At 40.6% G+C, this 18,872-nt stretch overlaps 1 protein-coding gene across 2 annotated transcripts in view; it reads right to left on the bottom strand.

The window, feature by feature from the left end:
* The window catches only part of polr1e (RNA polymerase I subunit E), a 44,306-nt gene that overhangs the window by 21,232 nt on the left and 4,202 nt on the right, over positions 1 to 18,872 (bottom strand). Inside the window, exons 2-8 of one of the 2 annotated variants that reach the window (XM_041185848.1) lie at positions 14,051 to 14,154; positions 13,810 to 13,886; positions 13,035 to 13,156; positions 11,213 to 11,298; positions 7,992 to 8,047; positions 6,316 to 6,460; positions 3,022 to 3,129 (exon numbers count right to left, since the gene is read on the bottom strand). In XM_041185848.1, coding sequence (XP_041041782.1) covers positions 3,022 to 3,129; positions 6,316 to 6,460; positions 7,992 to 8,047; positions 11,213 to 11,298; positions 13,035 to 13,036 — 397 coding nt within the window. In that variant the 5' untranslated portion in view covers positions 13,037 to 13,156; positions 13,810 to 13,886; positions 14,051 to 14,154. The remainder of the gene's footprint in view (positions 1 to 3,021; positions 3,130 to 6,315; positions 6,461 to 7,991; positions 8,048 to 11,212; positions 11,299 to 13,034; positions 13,157 to 13,809; positions 13,887 to 14,050; positions 14,155 to 18,872) is intronic. The other variant, XM_041185847.1, reaches the window with a different exon arrangement.

Genomic DNA, 18,872 nt, shown 5'->3' with positions numbered 1-18,872 from the left:
TTGATGCAGGTGGAATCTCTCTGACAAGTATTTATTAAGCTGTAATTCTGACTAACAGTCAGACACTGGCTTAGAACTTTAAAACAACCATCTAGTTAAAATATCCAGTTAACAGAAACTGCCTGGCAATAGCAGTTATCTGTGAATCAACTGAAATTGATTGCCTGAATGGGTATTAATTACTGTAGCAGGAAGCTGACTTAGCAGTTGCAACTTGGTTGAGAGTCACCAGCTCTCCATAAAAGTAGACAGGTTTTGCTACCACTTAAGAGTCTTCTGGGGGCAGAATGCTTCTTGGGCCGACTGCTAAGTTGGGAAATTGGTGCTGAGGGACTCTTTTTAGCTATTTACTGAAATGATGTGGGTGAGCATAGCTGTCTTTCAAGCAACTGAACCAGGTTTGTTTCCTGGTGATTACAGTTCATTTTGAGGGGTCAACTGGCTAGATGGCTAGAGTGTGGAGCAGAATGATGCCAACAACACGGGTTCAATCCCCGTACCAGCTGTAGTAGTTCATGGGGGCCTGCCTCTTTGCCTTGCTCCATGCATAGTGTGGAGTGGTGTCCCTCAAGATATATAACCAATTGTCTCTCTAATGGAGGCAGATGCCTATGGTCCTTCATGGACCATGGCTAATTACCAACACATTTGGACTCGAGAACCAGAAAAACAATTTCAAAATTTGCAGATGACACAAAATTGGAGTATGTCGTTAATACAGAGGAGGACTGCGACAAAATACATTAATAAGCGTGCAGAATGGGCAGATAATTGGCAAATGAACATCAATATAGATAACGGTGAGGCGCTACATTTTGTAAGTAGAATGAGGACATAAACCTTGGTAATTAAGTATTTAAATTGAGCAAAGAACGGAGTGATCTGGGGTCAGGGACCCACAAGTCACAAAGTAGGGACATGGGTTAATAAGGTCATAAAAAAGTCATAGTTCTGTAATTCATCTCTAGAGAGATAACTGAATAGCAGCGAAGTTATGTTAACTTGTGTAGACCTTGGTTAGACCACACAGAGTAGTATGAACAGTCTGGTTTCCATATTATTAAAAATATAGAGGCATCGAAGAAGATGCAAAAAGGATTGGAGCTCAACCAAGCATTCATAATGAGGCCATCTGACATGTATATTAACAAAAGCAGACTGAACAGATGGCCAGACGTCTATTTTGCCAGAAGGCCTCATTATGAATGTCTGGCTAACCTCCAAGACACACTAACACATTCATCCTGGCAGGGGAATGTTTACACACCTCATAGGAGACTGCTAACTTTGTTTGTTTGATAACCATATTACAAGCACATAAAACTAACTTAGAAGTGGTTTTTCAATGCCTATTTGTTTATGTGGACAAGATTAGAAGATGTTAAGTGAATTACAGAGTCTTTCAACAGGACTTTTACTGCCTGTGGTTGATTGACAGTTTTGAGAATGCGAGGGGGGCAATTTTTTTCAAAGGGACTAATTTTTTCTTATTTCATGAGCATTTCAAAGATTTGCCAGTTTTATTATTTAGCTCATTGGTTCTGTACCTGGGTGAGAGGGCATGGAAGATGCATAGTAAATATGCAGGGGCCATGGTAGATATGAAGGAGCCACAGCTAAACAGCCTAACAACCATGAATAGAATGGGGCCAATGTCCCAGTAAACAGAGGTGGGCTTTCTAACCTGTTGGCCTCACCATCTGCCCACTTCCACTGTCGCCTTGGGAGACAGCATCCCAACTCCAGCCCATACATGACTCCTGGAGACCAAAACACCAGATGAATGCATTCCCTTTTAGAAGCAGGGAATGTGATGCCTGGAAATAGCCCGACCCGCAGTTCCCAAAACGAAGACAAAACTGTTTCTCTCTCCACAGATCCTGCGAAACCTGCTGAGTATTTCCAGCATTTTCCGTTCTTATTTCAGATTTGCAGCAGCCACACTATTTTGTTTTTGAAAAGGTAGACATTGACAAGATGTTTCCACTTGCAGGCTAGACAAGAACTAGGGGCCATATATATAGGATAGAGTCTAATAAATCAAATAGGGAGAATCTCCTTGACCCAGAGAATAGTGAGAATGTGGAGCTCACTAATACAAGGGAGTAGTTGAGGTAAATGGCATAAATGCATTTAAAGTGAAATTAGATAAGTGCATGAGGGAGCAAGGAACAGAAGGTGGGTGAAGGCTCATGTGCAGACCTGTTGGGCCAAAACTGCTTGTTTCTATTCTGTAAATACATTTTAATACTTTGTCACTCCCCTGCCCCACAACATCAAATCTAAAACCCTTTTCACAACAGCATGAACTGCACAATAGTAACATTACAAACTTTGTGTATAGCTAAGTTATTTATAAAATGCTGGTTAGGCCATAACTGGAGTACTGCATGCAGTTCTGGTCACCACATTATAGGAAGGATATGATTGCACTGGAGAGGGTGCAAAGGAGAGTTGCCAGGATGCTGCCTGGGCTGGAGGGTCTGAGTTATGAAGAAAGATTGGATAGGCTGGAGTTGTTTTCCTTGGAGCAGCAAAGGTTGAGAGGGGACCTGATAGGGGTGTATAAGATTATATGGGGCATCGATAATGTGGACAGGGAGGCACTTTTTCCATTAGTAGAGGGGTCAGTAACCAGGGGGCATAGGTTTAAGGTTAAGAGGTAGAAGGCTAAGAGGGGAGTTGAGAAGAAATTTTTTCACCCAGAGGGTGGTGGGAGTCTGAAACTCACTGCCTGAAAGGGCAGTTGAGTCATTTAAGTAGTATTTAAGTAGTGCTTAGATATTCACTTGTATTGTCATAGCCTCCAGGGCTATGGACCAAGCGCTAGAAAATGGGATTAGTGTAGTCAGATCTTTGTTGACCAGCGTGGACGCGATGGGCCAAATGGCCTCCTTCAGTGTGTAAACGTCAATGAGTCTCCTAAAGACAAATTAAACCATTTCTAGAGCGGTGATACTGTACCAGTGAAGAGCAACTGACTACATAGCAAAAGTTCAACTTTCAGCAAGTAAAGGATACGGTCCTCAAACTTATAAACATCCTCAGGCTTATGTGCATCAGCATGACAGGGAGGAAGAAAAGTCGATTGGTCCTGAGACTCGAACTGCGTTGCCTCACTAGTTAAAGCTTTAGGAAAACAAAATGTTGGAAATATATTACATATACATTACAAAACAGCACTCAATACATTCCACAATAACACATAAAAACAGCGGTATGTCCCATTCATAACTTTTGTGGAAGCTTCTGAAACTGTCTTTTGTGTTTTAAAATTGACACTCACAAGGCACTAAGATGGCCACCAAGAATATGGTGGCCTTTGCTTATTCAACACAGACCATCTGAAGCTTCTGGAAAGTTCTAATCAAGTCACCTTGGGTGGGCCAGCCCCTGGAAAGGGCATACCCAGACGAATGTTATCTGTGGAATTTGCATATACTAATATCTGTGATTTACCCAAAACTTAAAGTCAATAGACCTCCAGACTTCTTGTCTCCAAGATCAAAGTTTCACAAAAGAGAGTTGAAGAAATCAGTTGTCCACAAAGTAAGTGTGAAACGCTACTATCTATCTTCTATTGTATAGTGATGTCTTTGGACTTCCAAACCATTCTGGTTAGACAATATCAGCATTGACCATGTAATCGAAACAAGTTAGAGATAATGAGTTTTAATCTAAAGACCGTGAAAACACCTGGGTCGTCTGCAGAAAACCCCCCACAAGCCAGCTGCTCCAGAAAAGACAGCATCCAGAAGGCACTTGATAAAATACCACATCAAAGGTTATTGTGGAAAATAAAAGCTCATGGTGTAGGGGGTAACATATTGGCATGGACAGAAAATTGGCTGGCTAACAGGAAGCTGAGAGTAAGCATAAATGAGTCTTTTTCAGGTTGGCAAGATGAAATAAGTGGCATGCCACAGGAATCAGTGTTGGGACCTCTACTGTTTACAATTTATTTAAATGGCTTGGATGAAGGGATGATTGCTAAATTTGCTGATGACACAAAGAAAGTAAGTTGTGAAGAGGACATAAGGAGGCTACAAACAGATATAGATAAGTTAAATGAGTGGGCAAAGATCTGGCAAATGAAGTATAATGTGGGAAAATGTGAAATTGTCCATTTTGGCAGGGAGAATAAAAGAGAAGTATATTACCTAAATAGTGAGAGATTGCAGAACTCTGAGGTGCAGGTGGATCTGGGTGTCCTAGTGCATGAATCACAAAAGGCTAGTATGCAAGTACAGCAAGTAATTAGGAAAGCTAATAGAATGTTATCATTTATTGCGAGGGGAATTGAGTACAAAAGTTGGGTTCAGTTGTACAGGGAACTAGTGAGACCACATCTGGAGTACTGTGTACAATATTGGTCACCTCATTTAAGGAAGGGTGTAAATGCATTGGAAGCAGTTCAGAGAAGGTTTACCAGACTAATACCTGGAATGGGTGTATTGTCTGATGAGGAAAGGTTGGACAGACTAGGCATGTATCCGCTGGAGTTTAGGAGAGTAAGAGGTGACTTGATTGAAACATATAAGATCCTGAAGGGTCTTGACATGGTGGATGTGGAGAGGATGTTTCCTCTTGCGGAAGAATCTATAACTACGAGTCACTGTTTAAAAATAAGGGGTCACCCATTTAAAACAGAGATGAGGTGAATTTTTTTTCACTCGGAGGGTCATGAGTCTTTGGCACTCTCTTCCTGAAAAGGTGGTGGAAGCAGAGTCTTTGAATATTTTTAAGGCAGAGGTGGGTAGATTCTTGATAAGGGGGTGATAGATTATTGGCAATCAGTGGAATGCAGATTTCTGGTTACTATCAGATTAGCCATCATCTTATTAAATGGCGGAGCAGGCTCAAGGGGCTGAATAGCCTACTCCTGCTCCTTGCTCATATGTTCGTATCATTTTTACCTTTTAAGAACTGGGAAGCTATAAAGTTTTAAAAGTCTCCCAGCCCGATTCCAAAACTCCAAGTCCATCTGTAAAGAAATTTGCCTTCCTGAAACAAAAATCACAAGTGCCTAGTTTTGTGACCTACTGAGCAGTCACCTCTTCGAGGGAATCCTGCAATAATCAGGATATCTGGCTTCAGCTAGTTGAACCCATCTGAACTACAATTCAAGAGTGGAAAAAGATTCTTTACTGGGCCTGCAATGACTGATCGCCTACAACACTGCCAACCACGTGAATGGTTAACTATTCTTTTCGTTTAACCTTGAAGAAATGAAATATCTTCTTCTATTGTATCTTTCTTGAGCGTGCGGTGTGTGACTGGGGTAGCGTTTATATTTTCGGAACAAGTGTGTAATAAATTTATTTAAACCCGCACAAGTCTGCTAGTTCTTTAAAATTGACCACAAGCTATTTAAAATATAGATATATAAAGCACATTTAGAAATATCATTTTTTTGACATAAGCCCACCATTCTTTACTTCAGCCTATTCCTGGTCTTCATTACTCAGTGCTTTTCATACCCTTTAAAATAATTTTTTCCCACCTTAAGAATACTATTCCCCTCTTTCATTCACTGTGATTCAGGTCTTTATATTGATTGTAGTTTGTTTACTGGGAAGCTATAAAGTTTTAAAAGCCTCCCAGCCCGATTCCAAAACTCCAAGTTATAGCTACAGTAAAAGCCTTAAAATGTGAAAAGTCGTCCTTCAGTTATTTCCATTCGTCATTTGGGAAATTCATCTCTTTTAAAAAGTTATCAGTCTCTACAAGGATGGTAACAAGATTAAATAATCTTCAGGTCTTAATATAGTCCCTATACTGATCTCTTAAAGGTTAACATAACCTGGGGTGGGTGGACGAAGGACCTTCAGGTGTTAAGTACAAACTGCGAAGTAAACATGGAAACTGCTTCTTATAGATTTTCTCCCAGATAGATGTTGTTCCCCAATTGTTCAAACCCAACAGCAGTCTTCAGAACTGCGAAGATCCAAAATGAGCAGTCTCACTATATTAAAGATTCTTTCATGCATCATGTACTTAATGGTCCCTATCTTACTAGCTGTCACCAAAGTGACTGACAGTTGCATTCTTCCTCTCTTGACTACTGATTCTCAATGCCCAACGTAATACAAAAGCTTAGCACTGACCAATCATCACAATGGATGGTTTTGAGATGCATACATGATTTATCCACATAACTTGACAAAATAGTCATTAAACCTCAGTGGCTCTGCTCCTTGCACCTTCCTCAGTTTAATAACTCAGATTGCTGTAACTGAAAATTATTTTGTGACGGCAGACTGTTTGATCTTATACTTATAGAGTAGCCTCTGCCCTGCAATTTGGCTGCTTTACCTGTTATTCCTTTCTTTTCAATTATATTTTCTGCTGCTTTGGCCACAGCTTCCTGCAAAGTCTCATTCCCAACCCGATTCAGTCTGCGAGAGCTCAAGGCACGTTTCTGCTTGTTAGTACCAAAGGCCTCAATGAGGGAATCCACCTAGAAATCAACAGCAAACAGTTAATATACTTTAATAGCGAAACATCAGTTTGGTTAATTACTTCCTTCCTATTCACAGGCCTGTACAGGCCGATTAAAATAAAACTGAATGCAATATTCTAATTCCTGATCAAGCAGTCACCCTAAAAGCCTTAAGAACCTGAGGTTTTCCATTTACTCCCACTTGTTTACCATTATTGTGCAAATTCCAGGAGCTCTCATTTGTCACATGAGCACATGATGCCATGTGAGATGGAAAAGTATACACAAACCAACTCAAAGGACTGAACTGCGGTTCCTGCTAGATGCCTGCCAGATTTGTTAATGCTTGAGAGAAAGCCCCAAGCACTCAGCTGAAGAGTGTTGTCATTAAGATGCAGCATCACCAATGTCAAGATAAACTTGCTCCATTATTGCACATGATGACAGGCACAAAGTAGAAGTGAAGGGGTGAAGAATGACTAGAGCAGTTAAATCTAAGGCTGCTCTCAAGAGTACTGGCAATTATTTACAAAGCAACATTCCGAGATGCCTGATATATATAAAAAAAAAATCACTGGGTTTACAATGCTTCAGCCTAGAAATGGTGCTGTGTGTGCAGAAGGGAAGGAGAAAGAACTTTACAAACACACAAATGTCAGGGTAAGAAAATATCAGGCATTGTGTCCCATCCGGTTGCTACCTTAACTTTTCCATTATGATATCCAGTTGTATTCTAAATATTCATAATGATTCTGCCTCGATCTGCTTGTTCTTTTTCAAACACTTATCATTCATTAAATAAATTTTAGCTCTCAGTCACCGGGTGTTAGTCCAATATCACTACCAGGCTGCTGTACTCATAAATATAGATTTATCTAGGGTGTCCTCCTCTATATTTTTGTTTATTGAACTTGTGGTCGTGACGTATTTATAATTAAGAACATAGGAAATAGGTGCTGAATTAGGAGCCTGCTCCATCATTCATTAAGATCATGGCTGATCATCTACCTCAACTCCATCTTCCTGCACTATCCCTATATCCTTTGATTCCCTTAGTGCCCAAAAATCAATCAACCTCAGTCTTGAATACTGTATACTCAATGACTCAGCATCCACAGTTCTCTAAAGTAGAGAATTCCAAAGATTCAGAACCCTTTGAGTGAAATTTTTTTTTCCTCATTTCAATCTGAAATGGCTGACCGCTTATTCTTAGACTGTGACCCCATGTTCTGGATTCCCCAGCCAGGGAAAAGTTTTCTCAGCATCTACCCTGTCAAGCTCCTTAAGAATTGTACGTTTCATTCTTCTCTCTCATTGGTCAGGGAGCATAGGCCTAGTCCAGCTAACTTCTCCTCATAAGATGACCCCTCATCCCAGGGACCAGTCTAGTAAATCTTCATTGCACTCGCTCCCATGTACCTCCTGCCCTTGTCCTTCCGGCTGCTGGAGGCCACAGGTTTGGGAAGTGCTGCTGAAGAAGCCTTGGCAAGTAGCTGCAGTGCATCCCACAAATGGAGTCTTTGTCAAATGCTTCACAAAGAGTAATTACCTTCTCCCTGTAAGAGGTGTTTTTTTCATTGGGATCTCCTTCTGTAGCAGATTCACCTGAGGAAATGACACTGGCATCAAAATGCTGCTCCAATTTATAAATGGACATTTCAAATAATTCTTGGTTAAAAGACCGATTTCACAGGTGATGGTGCTGTGGTTCCTTGCTAGACCACAATAAAAAGCCATTCCAAACATACTCCAATAAGCCCAGAGAAATAAAAATAATGTGCATTTATATTGTGCCTGATCATATGCCACAAACATCCTTACGTGCATTATATAGAATCCTGTTCACCTATTACTTATATTCTCAACGACTAAGATTGGCTCCTGGTCCTCAACACCTCAAATTTAAAATCCTTAACCCTGTGTTTAAATTTTCCTTTTCCTCATTCCTCTCCAACTTTGCAGCATCTTAAAGCTCTAACCCACCTGCCTGTTCCACCACACACACAAACTGTTCTACTGACCCTGTTTTTTCCTACCCTCCTTAAAGTCCATCTCTTTGGCCAAGCTTTGGGTGACCCATCCTGCCATCTCCTCTTTTGGCCCAGCACTGGTATTTTGATCACGCCTCTGAAATAGCTTAGGATATTTTTCAACATTGAAGGCACCACATCAGTGGAAGTTGTTGCTGAATTACATTACATTGTGTACAGAGCTTGTTGTGTTCAAATAGCTGTAACGACAGAGGCGGTCAGCGATGGGGGAGGAATAGTTCTCCTATTAGCCTTCAGGATGTGCATCAACCAGTTCAAAATTACATTTCATACTCTGAATGAAATTCATTAAAGTTATAAGAGTTAATAATAGAAGAGCTTTAAAAAACCTGGAAAAGCAAAGACATTATAGCATGCTTTTGATTGTGGAAAATTAATCTTACCAGAAAGGGAAGCAACTGACAATAACAATCTCAGAATCAGAGTGCAGAAGAGGCCCTTCAGCCCATCGAGTCTACACCGACACGTAAGAAACACCTGACCTACCTACCTAATCCCATTTACCAGCACTTGGCCCATAGCCTTCTCCAGGCTCCTTCTTATTTTTAAGAGTAAACCAGAGATCTGGATTACAGTGATTAGCAACTAGCTAGCAAAAGTCTGGATTCTTGAAGCTCCACATATTGAACTGAGACAGAGAAACCATAAAGGTCTGAGGTTCAATCATTAATTCATACTATGTTTACTCAGGGTGCAATCCCCACCTACTGCGCTGAATTTTCCAGCAGGTGTCAGGATCATACGGGAGTCCTAACCCCGATGGTATTCAAGTCCTACCCACCTGTGAGATTATCCAGCAGGCAGCTGATTACAGGCTGCCTCTGGAAACACTGTCCAATTGGACAGGTGGCAGGGTTAATTGTGCCCTCCACCAGGTAAGTGGGTTCTGCCAATGCATGGGGGGGACTTCAAGGGGGCCTCAAAATGGAGATGCCCTCCAAAGACTTCTAAAATTTTAAAAGTAAATGAGGCCACTGTTGCCAGGCAATCATTGTGATGAGGAAACCTGCAGCTGCGACTAGGGATGCCAACTGTAATTAAATGTATTCCTGGAGGTTTCATCACATGACTTGCCCCACACTCTAGCCATTGGTTGGCCAACACATCCACCCTTTTGACAAACTGCCTTTCTACACCAACTGGAAAGCAAAAGGCTCATTACCCAATTGGATAATGCTCGACTGTCAGCCAAAACAGCCTTTTTTCACCTATTTTCAATATTTTTATATCTGGTAACAAGAAATGTTCAAAGAAAATGACAAAATAAAACAACCTTTTTTTAACATCCTGATGATTTTTTCTCCAGCGTTACACACAGCAGTGTCCTGGAGTTTGATCTTCAATTCCTGGAGACTCCGGGCCAATCCTGGAGGGTTGGCAAACCTAGCCTTGACTGTGGCTCGCTGTTGCCCTTGGGTGGATTTAAAGGAGGCCTCCCTGCCTCTCAACCTGTCACCAGGAGGCCACCACCAGGCAATTGCCTGACATTAGCTTCAACAGGCGCAGTTGGATGCAGCTATTTGGAAATAGACCACTCAATCGGGTTAACAATGAGATTATTTGATGTCCAGCTGCTTCCACGCGGGTGGCCCTCTTCCTCAGGATGCTGCTTCCAGAAAAATCACACAAAGGCAGCAACATATTGGACAACCAGCAAGCAATGCTGCTGAACGAAACTGCTGACAGACCTGCCTCCTAACTTGCCTGTGCAGCAAAATCCAGTCCAGTGACTCCAGCTGGAAATATGCATATGTAGACAATGACGGACGGCAGTCCAGCTGAGATGCTCTTGATGATCAAGTAGCTTGCTAGACTGTCTAGGTGGACATACCAAGAATCACAATTTGGCTATGTAGTCATCCAGAACCAGAAGACGTTTACCAATCAAAAGTAATGCCATTAGGAGTACCACCTGAGCAGTAGTCTCAAAAAAGACGAAACCGATTAAGCACAGTTCCATCCAAACAACTATACCCTGCTCTGAATTCCAAACTACCCATGAGTAATGTCACAAGAGGTCAGCTAGTATTACTTGGGAAAAATAAGGTAAGGTAGGCTCGCCAGTTTCAAAACAATCTCATCCCAGTTATTGTTTCCACCCACTCAAAAAAATTCTTTAAAACGTCCTTCAACAGATCATGAGATCACATGTAACCTAAATTGCTTTATGTTTATTCATGAGCTCATTCCGGCTGTTGCTCCAAACCAATGCTACCATTTTCCCCACTCTCCTGGCACCTTTCATTTCTTCCCTCAGGTACTTTGCACAGACCCAACGCCCCATTCTACTCTCCTGCTGTCATTCCAGGCTTCAATCTCTTTTAGATAAGTCCACAGCTATCCCCAGTATCTCTTGCTGCATTTTTCAACGAACCATCTAGGCACCTCTTGTTACCACCCTAGAAGCAGCATCCACAGCTGCCTCATCCTCCTTTCTCGCCAACCTCCGCTCAGCACACTTGCTGGGAGCTAACTTTATCAAGCTCCTTATCCCACTCACCCCACCCAGAATTGTCAACAGGTTTGTAGTCATCCATCTAATATCCCCTTCTCTGAATCAGTACCCATTTTTTGGCTGATGACATTTCTGCAAAGTGCCATGAATGCTTCTACATTAACTGTAGCACATACATCCAAGTTGTTGGTGCATAGAAGCCTGACTTAGCCATATCTAATTATCTTCGCTGGGTGGCTAAAAACTATGTACTGAAGAACTTACCAGGAAAGAAGGGTTGCATGTTGAACAGCTGAGCATCGTGCACCTCCATTTTCCCAGTTCTTTTATTTAGCACACCAACAAAATACCTGAATGGGTCAAGAACACATTCCAATCAATGAAAACTTTATCATCATTTTTTTTGCAGTAACTTCCCAAACATTTGCATTTTTGGGACAGTAATTTCCAAGCATTAACCTTTTATTTTACAAAAATACCGCATGCATGTTAACACGTAGTCACTTTCCTATTAATGCTGTAACACAGATTCTTCAGCTCTCTGAAGAGGCTAAAAATCCAATCAAAATGTAACATGCAAACAATCAAATTAACTACATATTAAAAAAGTATAAAGCAAAGGACAACTTGAGCAGCCTGAGTAAGCCACATTATAAAGTTAAACCTTGTTTTTGTCACTTTCTGCCTAGTCAATTTCCCAGGTTCAAAAAATGAAAGTCAACACAGAACTCTCAGAAGATTACCAGAAGAGCCAAGATAAAAATTAAAGCACCATTGGTTCCTGATGGCAATGAGCAATGGTCCTAGTTTTAACACAGAGTCTACAGTGGGTTAGCTGATTTTAGGTAGAAGAGGTACCATAATTGAATACAGCATCTCATCAGGACAATGAAACATTGGCAAGGGGTTGTGCTCCAGCATTCTGTGCTGGAAACATGCATCTGGGTATCAGATGACAGCAGGATCAAGGTTGACTGTGATTCATCACCCACCCCCATCTCTTTCCCAGCATTCAAAAACCTCTCAATATTCATTGCTCATCCATAAAGAACGTTCAGAACTCACTAAATTACGAAAACTCTTTAGAGGGAGAAAATGGCAGAGAACAAAAAAAGTCAAAGTGCAAGGGATTGGTGCACTCTTCATCACTTTGACCAAACTTTCCACTGATGCTAGTTCATAATGTGTTCACTTTGGTGGTGAATTTTGATCTTAAATTGGCCACCATAGCCCATAAGATGGGTGAGAAACTTTTCTGACCTTGATCACTATCCAGCAGTCTCTACTGGAAAGTACATGAATGTAAGTGTTGGCTGAAAACAGGGCTCAAGGCTCATACTTGTAACAGCAACTATTTACACAAGGTAGCAAAGGGCCATCAACAGCTGTGGATGTACTGGAAGGATAAAGAAGTTGAAAAAGAGCCCCAACTAAAAGCAATTAACATAGATCATGCCGAATCTTTAAGGCAAGAGGTGGGCAAGTTCTGGACGAAGAACAGAGAGACCCTTTCTTGTTCTTACTTTATATATAAATTGTCAAGTTCAGGATATGGACATGAGCAAGTCAGAGGATGTGCAGCATTGTAAGGACACAAACATTATACTATTAAACCACAAGGTATTATTCTGCCATTAAGGCGTAAGAGTGTGTGTCCCACTCAAATTGCAAAGCGTGATTAATTTAAGTAATACTTCAAGAATTCATATACAGGTCAACTGAGAAGCTGCAGATGCTGTGACAGGTATCTCCTGTTGAAGAGTTTGTACATGCTAAATAATTACTGCTGTTCTGACACAGAAACCTGAATTAGATGATGTACAGGAAGTGCATACACACATCAGGTTTTATATTCATGATATATTATAGTGTAAAAGTTTTTCAGGGAAAATATTGAGAAGTTTGCAAACTGTTCTCCATGCATATTTGTCATACTATAATTGCACCCATGAGGGGGAGTTTACATAGGCAGTTTCCACTATAAAAACAGATTAGATATTATAAATGTGGACACAAGAATTATAACAGAAAAACTTGACAAAAGGCCAGCCAAATGCAAGACTAATATAAATATTAAAATTCTCACATCTAGCACATGATCCTGCCACACTTAATGCAACACTTTCCCTGACACACTTTGTTGAGAATAGCCATATAGTTATGAAATACTGTATCTTCCAACTCAATGTAAGCAATTCCATAGCAGATCTGTTAAAATAAAAATGATGAAAATTCTCATTATGACAACAAGCACAATTATATCATGTACCTGCACACACTTTCTCCTCTTTCCTCCTCCTGTCTCGCCCTCACCCTTCCCCTCTCAAGTTACCAAGGGCAGTTTATTCCTAAACACCAAGTAATGTCTCTATTTCATACTGCAACATCTGGCTTTCACTGCAAAGACCAGCATCAAACAAACTTTGTACAGTGTATGGGCAATGCAGCTCCCAGGACTCCATTGGTAAATGAAACAAAAAATGCGCTTTGTCCAAAATGTTGCTGTGTTTTGGGGAAAAATTAATCATTGTACCTTACGACACAGGAGAGAGCCATTTCCCCAACTTGCCTGAGCCAGCTCTTTCAAAGAGATATCAACTGATTCCTCATCCTGCAAATTTGACTAGTTGATACAATACTTACTTTACACTACAGTAGGTCAAACTGGAAGGAAGACAATTTTTTTCCAGCTGATCTGTATTACCCCTCTCAGGACTCAATGTGTGGGCAGATATAAAAGAGACAAGAGAGTGCCTATTTGTCATCACAACTGCTTCCTTTTCTGATATGCTGACAACCCATGTTTTCAGCACTTTACATTTAACTGGAATTCTGCCTTTGAGTCAAAGAAACACACTTACTTGCACAGTGAGTTACACTTCAGGGCACTCAATCCAAAATTATTTCCAACGTACGTCAATCTATCTGTCTCAGCAGACTACAGGGGGATGAAAAAGAATCATCTCAAGTAAGTGTAACAATTTCAAAGAACTAGCAATGTTGTTAACACAGCTTTAAGGAATAGCACAATCAGAGCAATCAGCCATGCCAGGCTTAACCATGACACAAACTGTTAAGTGTTTTAAGTCACTTAACCCTTACCATGATAAGCTGATTCTTCTTCCGGGGGTTATTTTTGTGTATATTTTTGTGCAGCTGAAATTCTACATTTTCTGAATTTGTGAGCTTCCCATTGGAAAACTGAACTGTAAAACAGGACAACATTTTTATAAACTTAATTAGCAGCCCAGAAAGTAAGTTGTACATGATTCTGGTAACTTTTTTTTAAAACAACCAATGCAATATGATTTATTTCTAAACTGTAGATCAGTGAATCAATTTTTTAGATTTATTCTTGGGTTGTGGTTAATGCCAGCAAAGCAGTGTTTGTTGCCCTGAGCCTATTAAAGGTCAATCATGTCCTTGGGCTGCAGTCATTTATAGGCCAGACTGAGTAGGGTGACAGATTCCCTTCCCTGAAGGACATTCATGAAGCAATTGGAATTTTATGATAATCTGGCAGCTTTGATGGTTATTTTATCCAGGGTGAGTCTACAAATTACTAAATTTATTGAATTCAATTGCACAATTCTCCCTGATAGGATTTGAACCCATTGTCCATTGTGGGTTGCTGATCCAAAATCAGAGCTATTAAGTCACCATACCCTATACATACAGTCATAGTCATAACAGAACTGCACAGAAGGAATTAGACCCATCGAGTCTATGCCAGTCACTTGTTAATTCAAACTTTTTTTTAAATGGGAAAAAATATAAGTCACCATTGTGTACTGTAATTTAAATAAAACAGAACAAGGTGTCTCTTTTTGTCAATTAGTTCAAAGTAACAGTAACTTGAATTAACATAGAAACATAGAAAATAGAAGCAGGAGTAGGTCATTCAGCCTTTGGGGCCTGCTCCACTATTCAATATGATCATGGCTGATCCTCTATCTCAACACCATACTCCCACTCTCTGCCCATTCCCCTTGAAGCCTTTAGAGTCTAGAAATGTATCTATTCCCTTCTTAAATATATTCAGTGGCTTGGCTTCCTCAGCCCTCCCAGAATCCACAGAATTTTGGAAGTTGACAACCAACACATCCACTATTTCCATGGCCACTTCCTTTAGTCCCCTGGGATGTAGATTATCTGGGTCCTGGGCATTTATCAGCTTTCAGTCCCATTAATTTCTCTAGCACTGTTTTTTTTAGTGATACTAATTTCCTTCAATTCCTCCTTCTCACTAGACCCTCAATTCCCTAGTATTTCTGGGGCGTATTCCCTGTGGTTCCACAGGTTTACCACCCTCTGAGTGAAGAAGTTTCTACTCATCTCAGTCCTAAATGGACTATACACTTATCCATATTATACTGCATCTGCCATTTATTTGCCCACTCACTCAACTTGTCTAAATCGCCTTGAAGCCTCTTAATATCCTCCTCACTACCCACATTCCCACCGAGTTTTGTGCCGTCGGCATTGGAAATATTACATTTGGTTCCCTCATCCAGATCATCGGTATATATTGTGAATAGCTGTAACCCAAGCACTGATCTCTGTGGTACCCCCCTAGTCACTGCCTGCCATTCCGAAAAAGACCCATTTATTCCTACTCTGTTTCCTGTCTGCTAAGCAATTCTCAATCCATGCCAATATATCACCCCCAATCCCATGTGTTTTAATTTTGCACACTAACCTCTTGTGTGGGACCTTATCAAAAGCTTTCTGAAAATCCAAGTACACCACATCCACTGGTTCTCCCTTATCTATTCTGTTAATTACATCCTCAAAAAACTCCAGTAGGTTTGTCAAACATGATTTCCCTTTCATAAATCCATGTTGACTTTGTCTAATCCCATTAATATTTTCTAAGTGTCCTGTTATCACATCCTCTATAATAGACTCTAGCATTTTCCCTACCACTGATGTTAGGCTAACAGGTCTGTTATTCCCTGTTTCTTCCCTCCATCCTTTTTTGAATAGTGGGGTTACATATGTCACCCTCCAATCTGCCAGGACTGTTCCAGAATCTACAGAATTTTAGAAGATGACAACCAACACATCCATTGTTTCCATGGCCACCTCCTTTAGTACCCTGGGACGTAGATTATCAGGCCCTGGGGATTTATCGGCTTTCAGTCCTGTTAATTTCTCCAGCACTTTTTTTTTTTAGTAATACTAATTTCCTTCAATTCCTCCTTCTCACTAAGCTCTCAATTCCCTAGTATTTCTGAGAAGTTATTTGTGTCTTCCTCCTTGAAGCAGAATTAGTATTTGTTTAATTGTTCTCCCATTTGCTTGTTCTCTATTATAAATTCTCCTGTTTCAGACTGTTAGGGAACTACATTTGTCTTCACCAATCTTTTTTCTTCTTACATACTTATGGAAGCTTTTACAGCCCTCTTTTATGTTCCTTGCAAGTTTACTCTCATACTCTATTTTTCCCCTCTTAAACAATCTTTTCATCCTCCAATGCTGAATTCTAAACTGCTCCCAATCCTCAAGCTTGCTACTTTTTCTAGTAACTTTATATGACTCTCTTTGGATCTAATACTATCCTTAATTTCTTGTTAGCCATGGTTGGGTCACTTTTCCTGTTGTTTTTGCGTCAGAAAGAAATATATACAATGCAACAGTTTGTCATTGCCCATCCACCTTTTAATGAAGTTCCCAATCTATCTTCGCCAACTCACACCTCATACCTGCGTAGTTACCTTTGCTTAGATTTAGGACGCTAATTTTGGATTGGACTTCACTTTCCAACCCAAGGAAGAATTCTATCATGTTATGGCCACTGTTCCTTAAAGGCCCCCGCACAACAAGATTATTAATTAACCCCTTCTCATTGCACAATACCAAATCTAGGGTGGCCTATTCCCTAGTTAGTTCCTCAATGTACTGGTCTAAAAATCCACTCTAGGAATTCATCCGCCACAGTATTACTGCTAATTTGGTTTGCCCAATCTATATGTAGATTAAAGTCACCCATGGTTACTGTAGCACTCTTGTTACATGCATCTTTAATTTCCTGTTTAATTACCTTCTCCTACCTTACCACTGCTGTTTGGAGGCCTAAACAACTCCCACTAATATTTTCTACCCATTGCTGCTTCTTAGCTCCAAACTTATTCTACATCTAGATTTTCTGAGCCAATATCCTCTCTCACTATTGCACTGATTTCATCCTTAACTAACAACGACATGCCACCTGCTTTTCCTTTTTGCCTGTCCTTTCTAAATATCGAATACCCTTGGATATTCATTTCTGAGCCTTGGTCACCCTGCAGCCATGGCTCCATAATCACAATTATATCATATCCGTTTGCATCTATTTGCACTGTTAATTCATCTATCTTATTGCGAATGCTCCCTGCATTCAGATACAGTGCCTTTAGGCTTGTCTTTTTACACATATTTTTTCGTACTATGGCCCTATTTGCTGCTAGTCCCTGTTTCCTCTGCCTTTCATTTCTGCTTTTTACTTTTGTTTCCCTCTCGTGTCTCCCCACTCAGGCTCCCACCCCCCCATCACTCTAGCTTAACCTCAATTTAAAAGTAGATTGCATGTTTGCATAGTTATACTAAATATCAATGTAGTTTAGCTGGCAAATGATGCTCAGTTGTGTTTGCCAGTTTCTTCCACCTCACCTTGCTCACCATCTTTTAAAAATCTGATCTAATGCAATCTCGTGTTCTAGTGTTTGAACTGGCTTTTTCCCTTTCCAGCTCGATCTTAAATCTTATCATGTGGTCACTACTGCCAAGATGCTCATCCACACTCAATTCATCTACCCAAGCTACTTCATTACTCATAACCAAATCCAGTAAGATCTCCATCCTTGTGGGCTGCCTAGGTAAAATACTCCATCTGAGTAAGCCACACGTGCACTCTCACCTAAGTCAGAAGGTTCTGACTTGTCCCACTCTAGGCCTTGAGCACAAATTTCAAGGCTGACACCTCAGTGCAGAACTAAGAGAATGCTACACTGTCAAACACTCGGAGAAAATATTAAACTAGGGTCCACCTGCTCTCTCAGATTAACACAGAAGTTCCCACGACATTATTTTGAACAGTAAGGGCGTTATTCCTAGTGTCCTAGCCAATATTTACCTGTCAACCATCACCTAAAAAGGTTAACTGGTCATTATCATATCTGCTGTACTTGGGAGCTTACTGTGCACAAATTTCATAGAATCATAGAATGGTTACAGCACAGGAGGCTGCAATTTGACTCTCTGCAAGACCAATTTATCTAGTGCCACTCCCCTGCCTTTTCCCTGTAGCCCTTCATTTTTTTCCTCCTCAGATAATGATCCAATTTTCTTTTGAAAGCCACATTGATAAAACCTCCACCACTCAGGCAGTGCATTTCAGATCCCAAACACTTGCTGGCAAACATTTTTTCCTCACGGCAACATATCTTCTTTTGTCAATCACCTTAAATCGGGGTCTTCTTGTTCCCAATCCTTATACAATAGGAACAATTTCTTCTTATCTACTCTGTCCAGACCCCTCATGATTTTGAATACCTCTATCAAATTTCCTGTAAGCCTTCTTGTTTTCAAGAGAAACAGCCCAAACTTCTCCAATCCATGTAACTGAAGTTCCTCATCCTTCAAGCCATTCTTGTGAATCTTTCCTTTTACTTCTTATTTGTATGCCTGCAGAAGACTTCTGGATTCCCTTTTATGTTAGCTGCTAGTCTCTTCTCATACTCTCTTTTTGCTTCTCTGACGTCTTTTCTCAATTCCCCTCTAAACCTTCTAATCTGATTCTCAATTGTATTATCCATCTGACATATGCACTCTTTTTCTGCTTCATCTTACTCTCCATCTCTTTTGTCATCCAGGCAGCTCTGGATTTGTGTGCCCTATCTTTCCCCCTCATGGGAATACACCTTGATTGTACCTGAACTATCTC

The sequence above is a fragment of the Carcharodon carcharias genome, chromosome 4 (genome assembly GCF_017639515.1).
Source record: "Carcharodon carcharias isolate sCarCar2 chromosome 4, sCarCar2.pri, whole genome shotgun sequence".
In the NCBI taxonomy this organism is placed as follows: domain Eukaryota; kingdom Metazoa; phylum Chordata; class Chondrichthyes; order Lamniformes; family Lamnidae; genus Carcharodon; species Carcharodon carcharias.
This window is presented reverse-complemented; position numbering and strand designations above follow the sequence as displayed.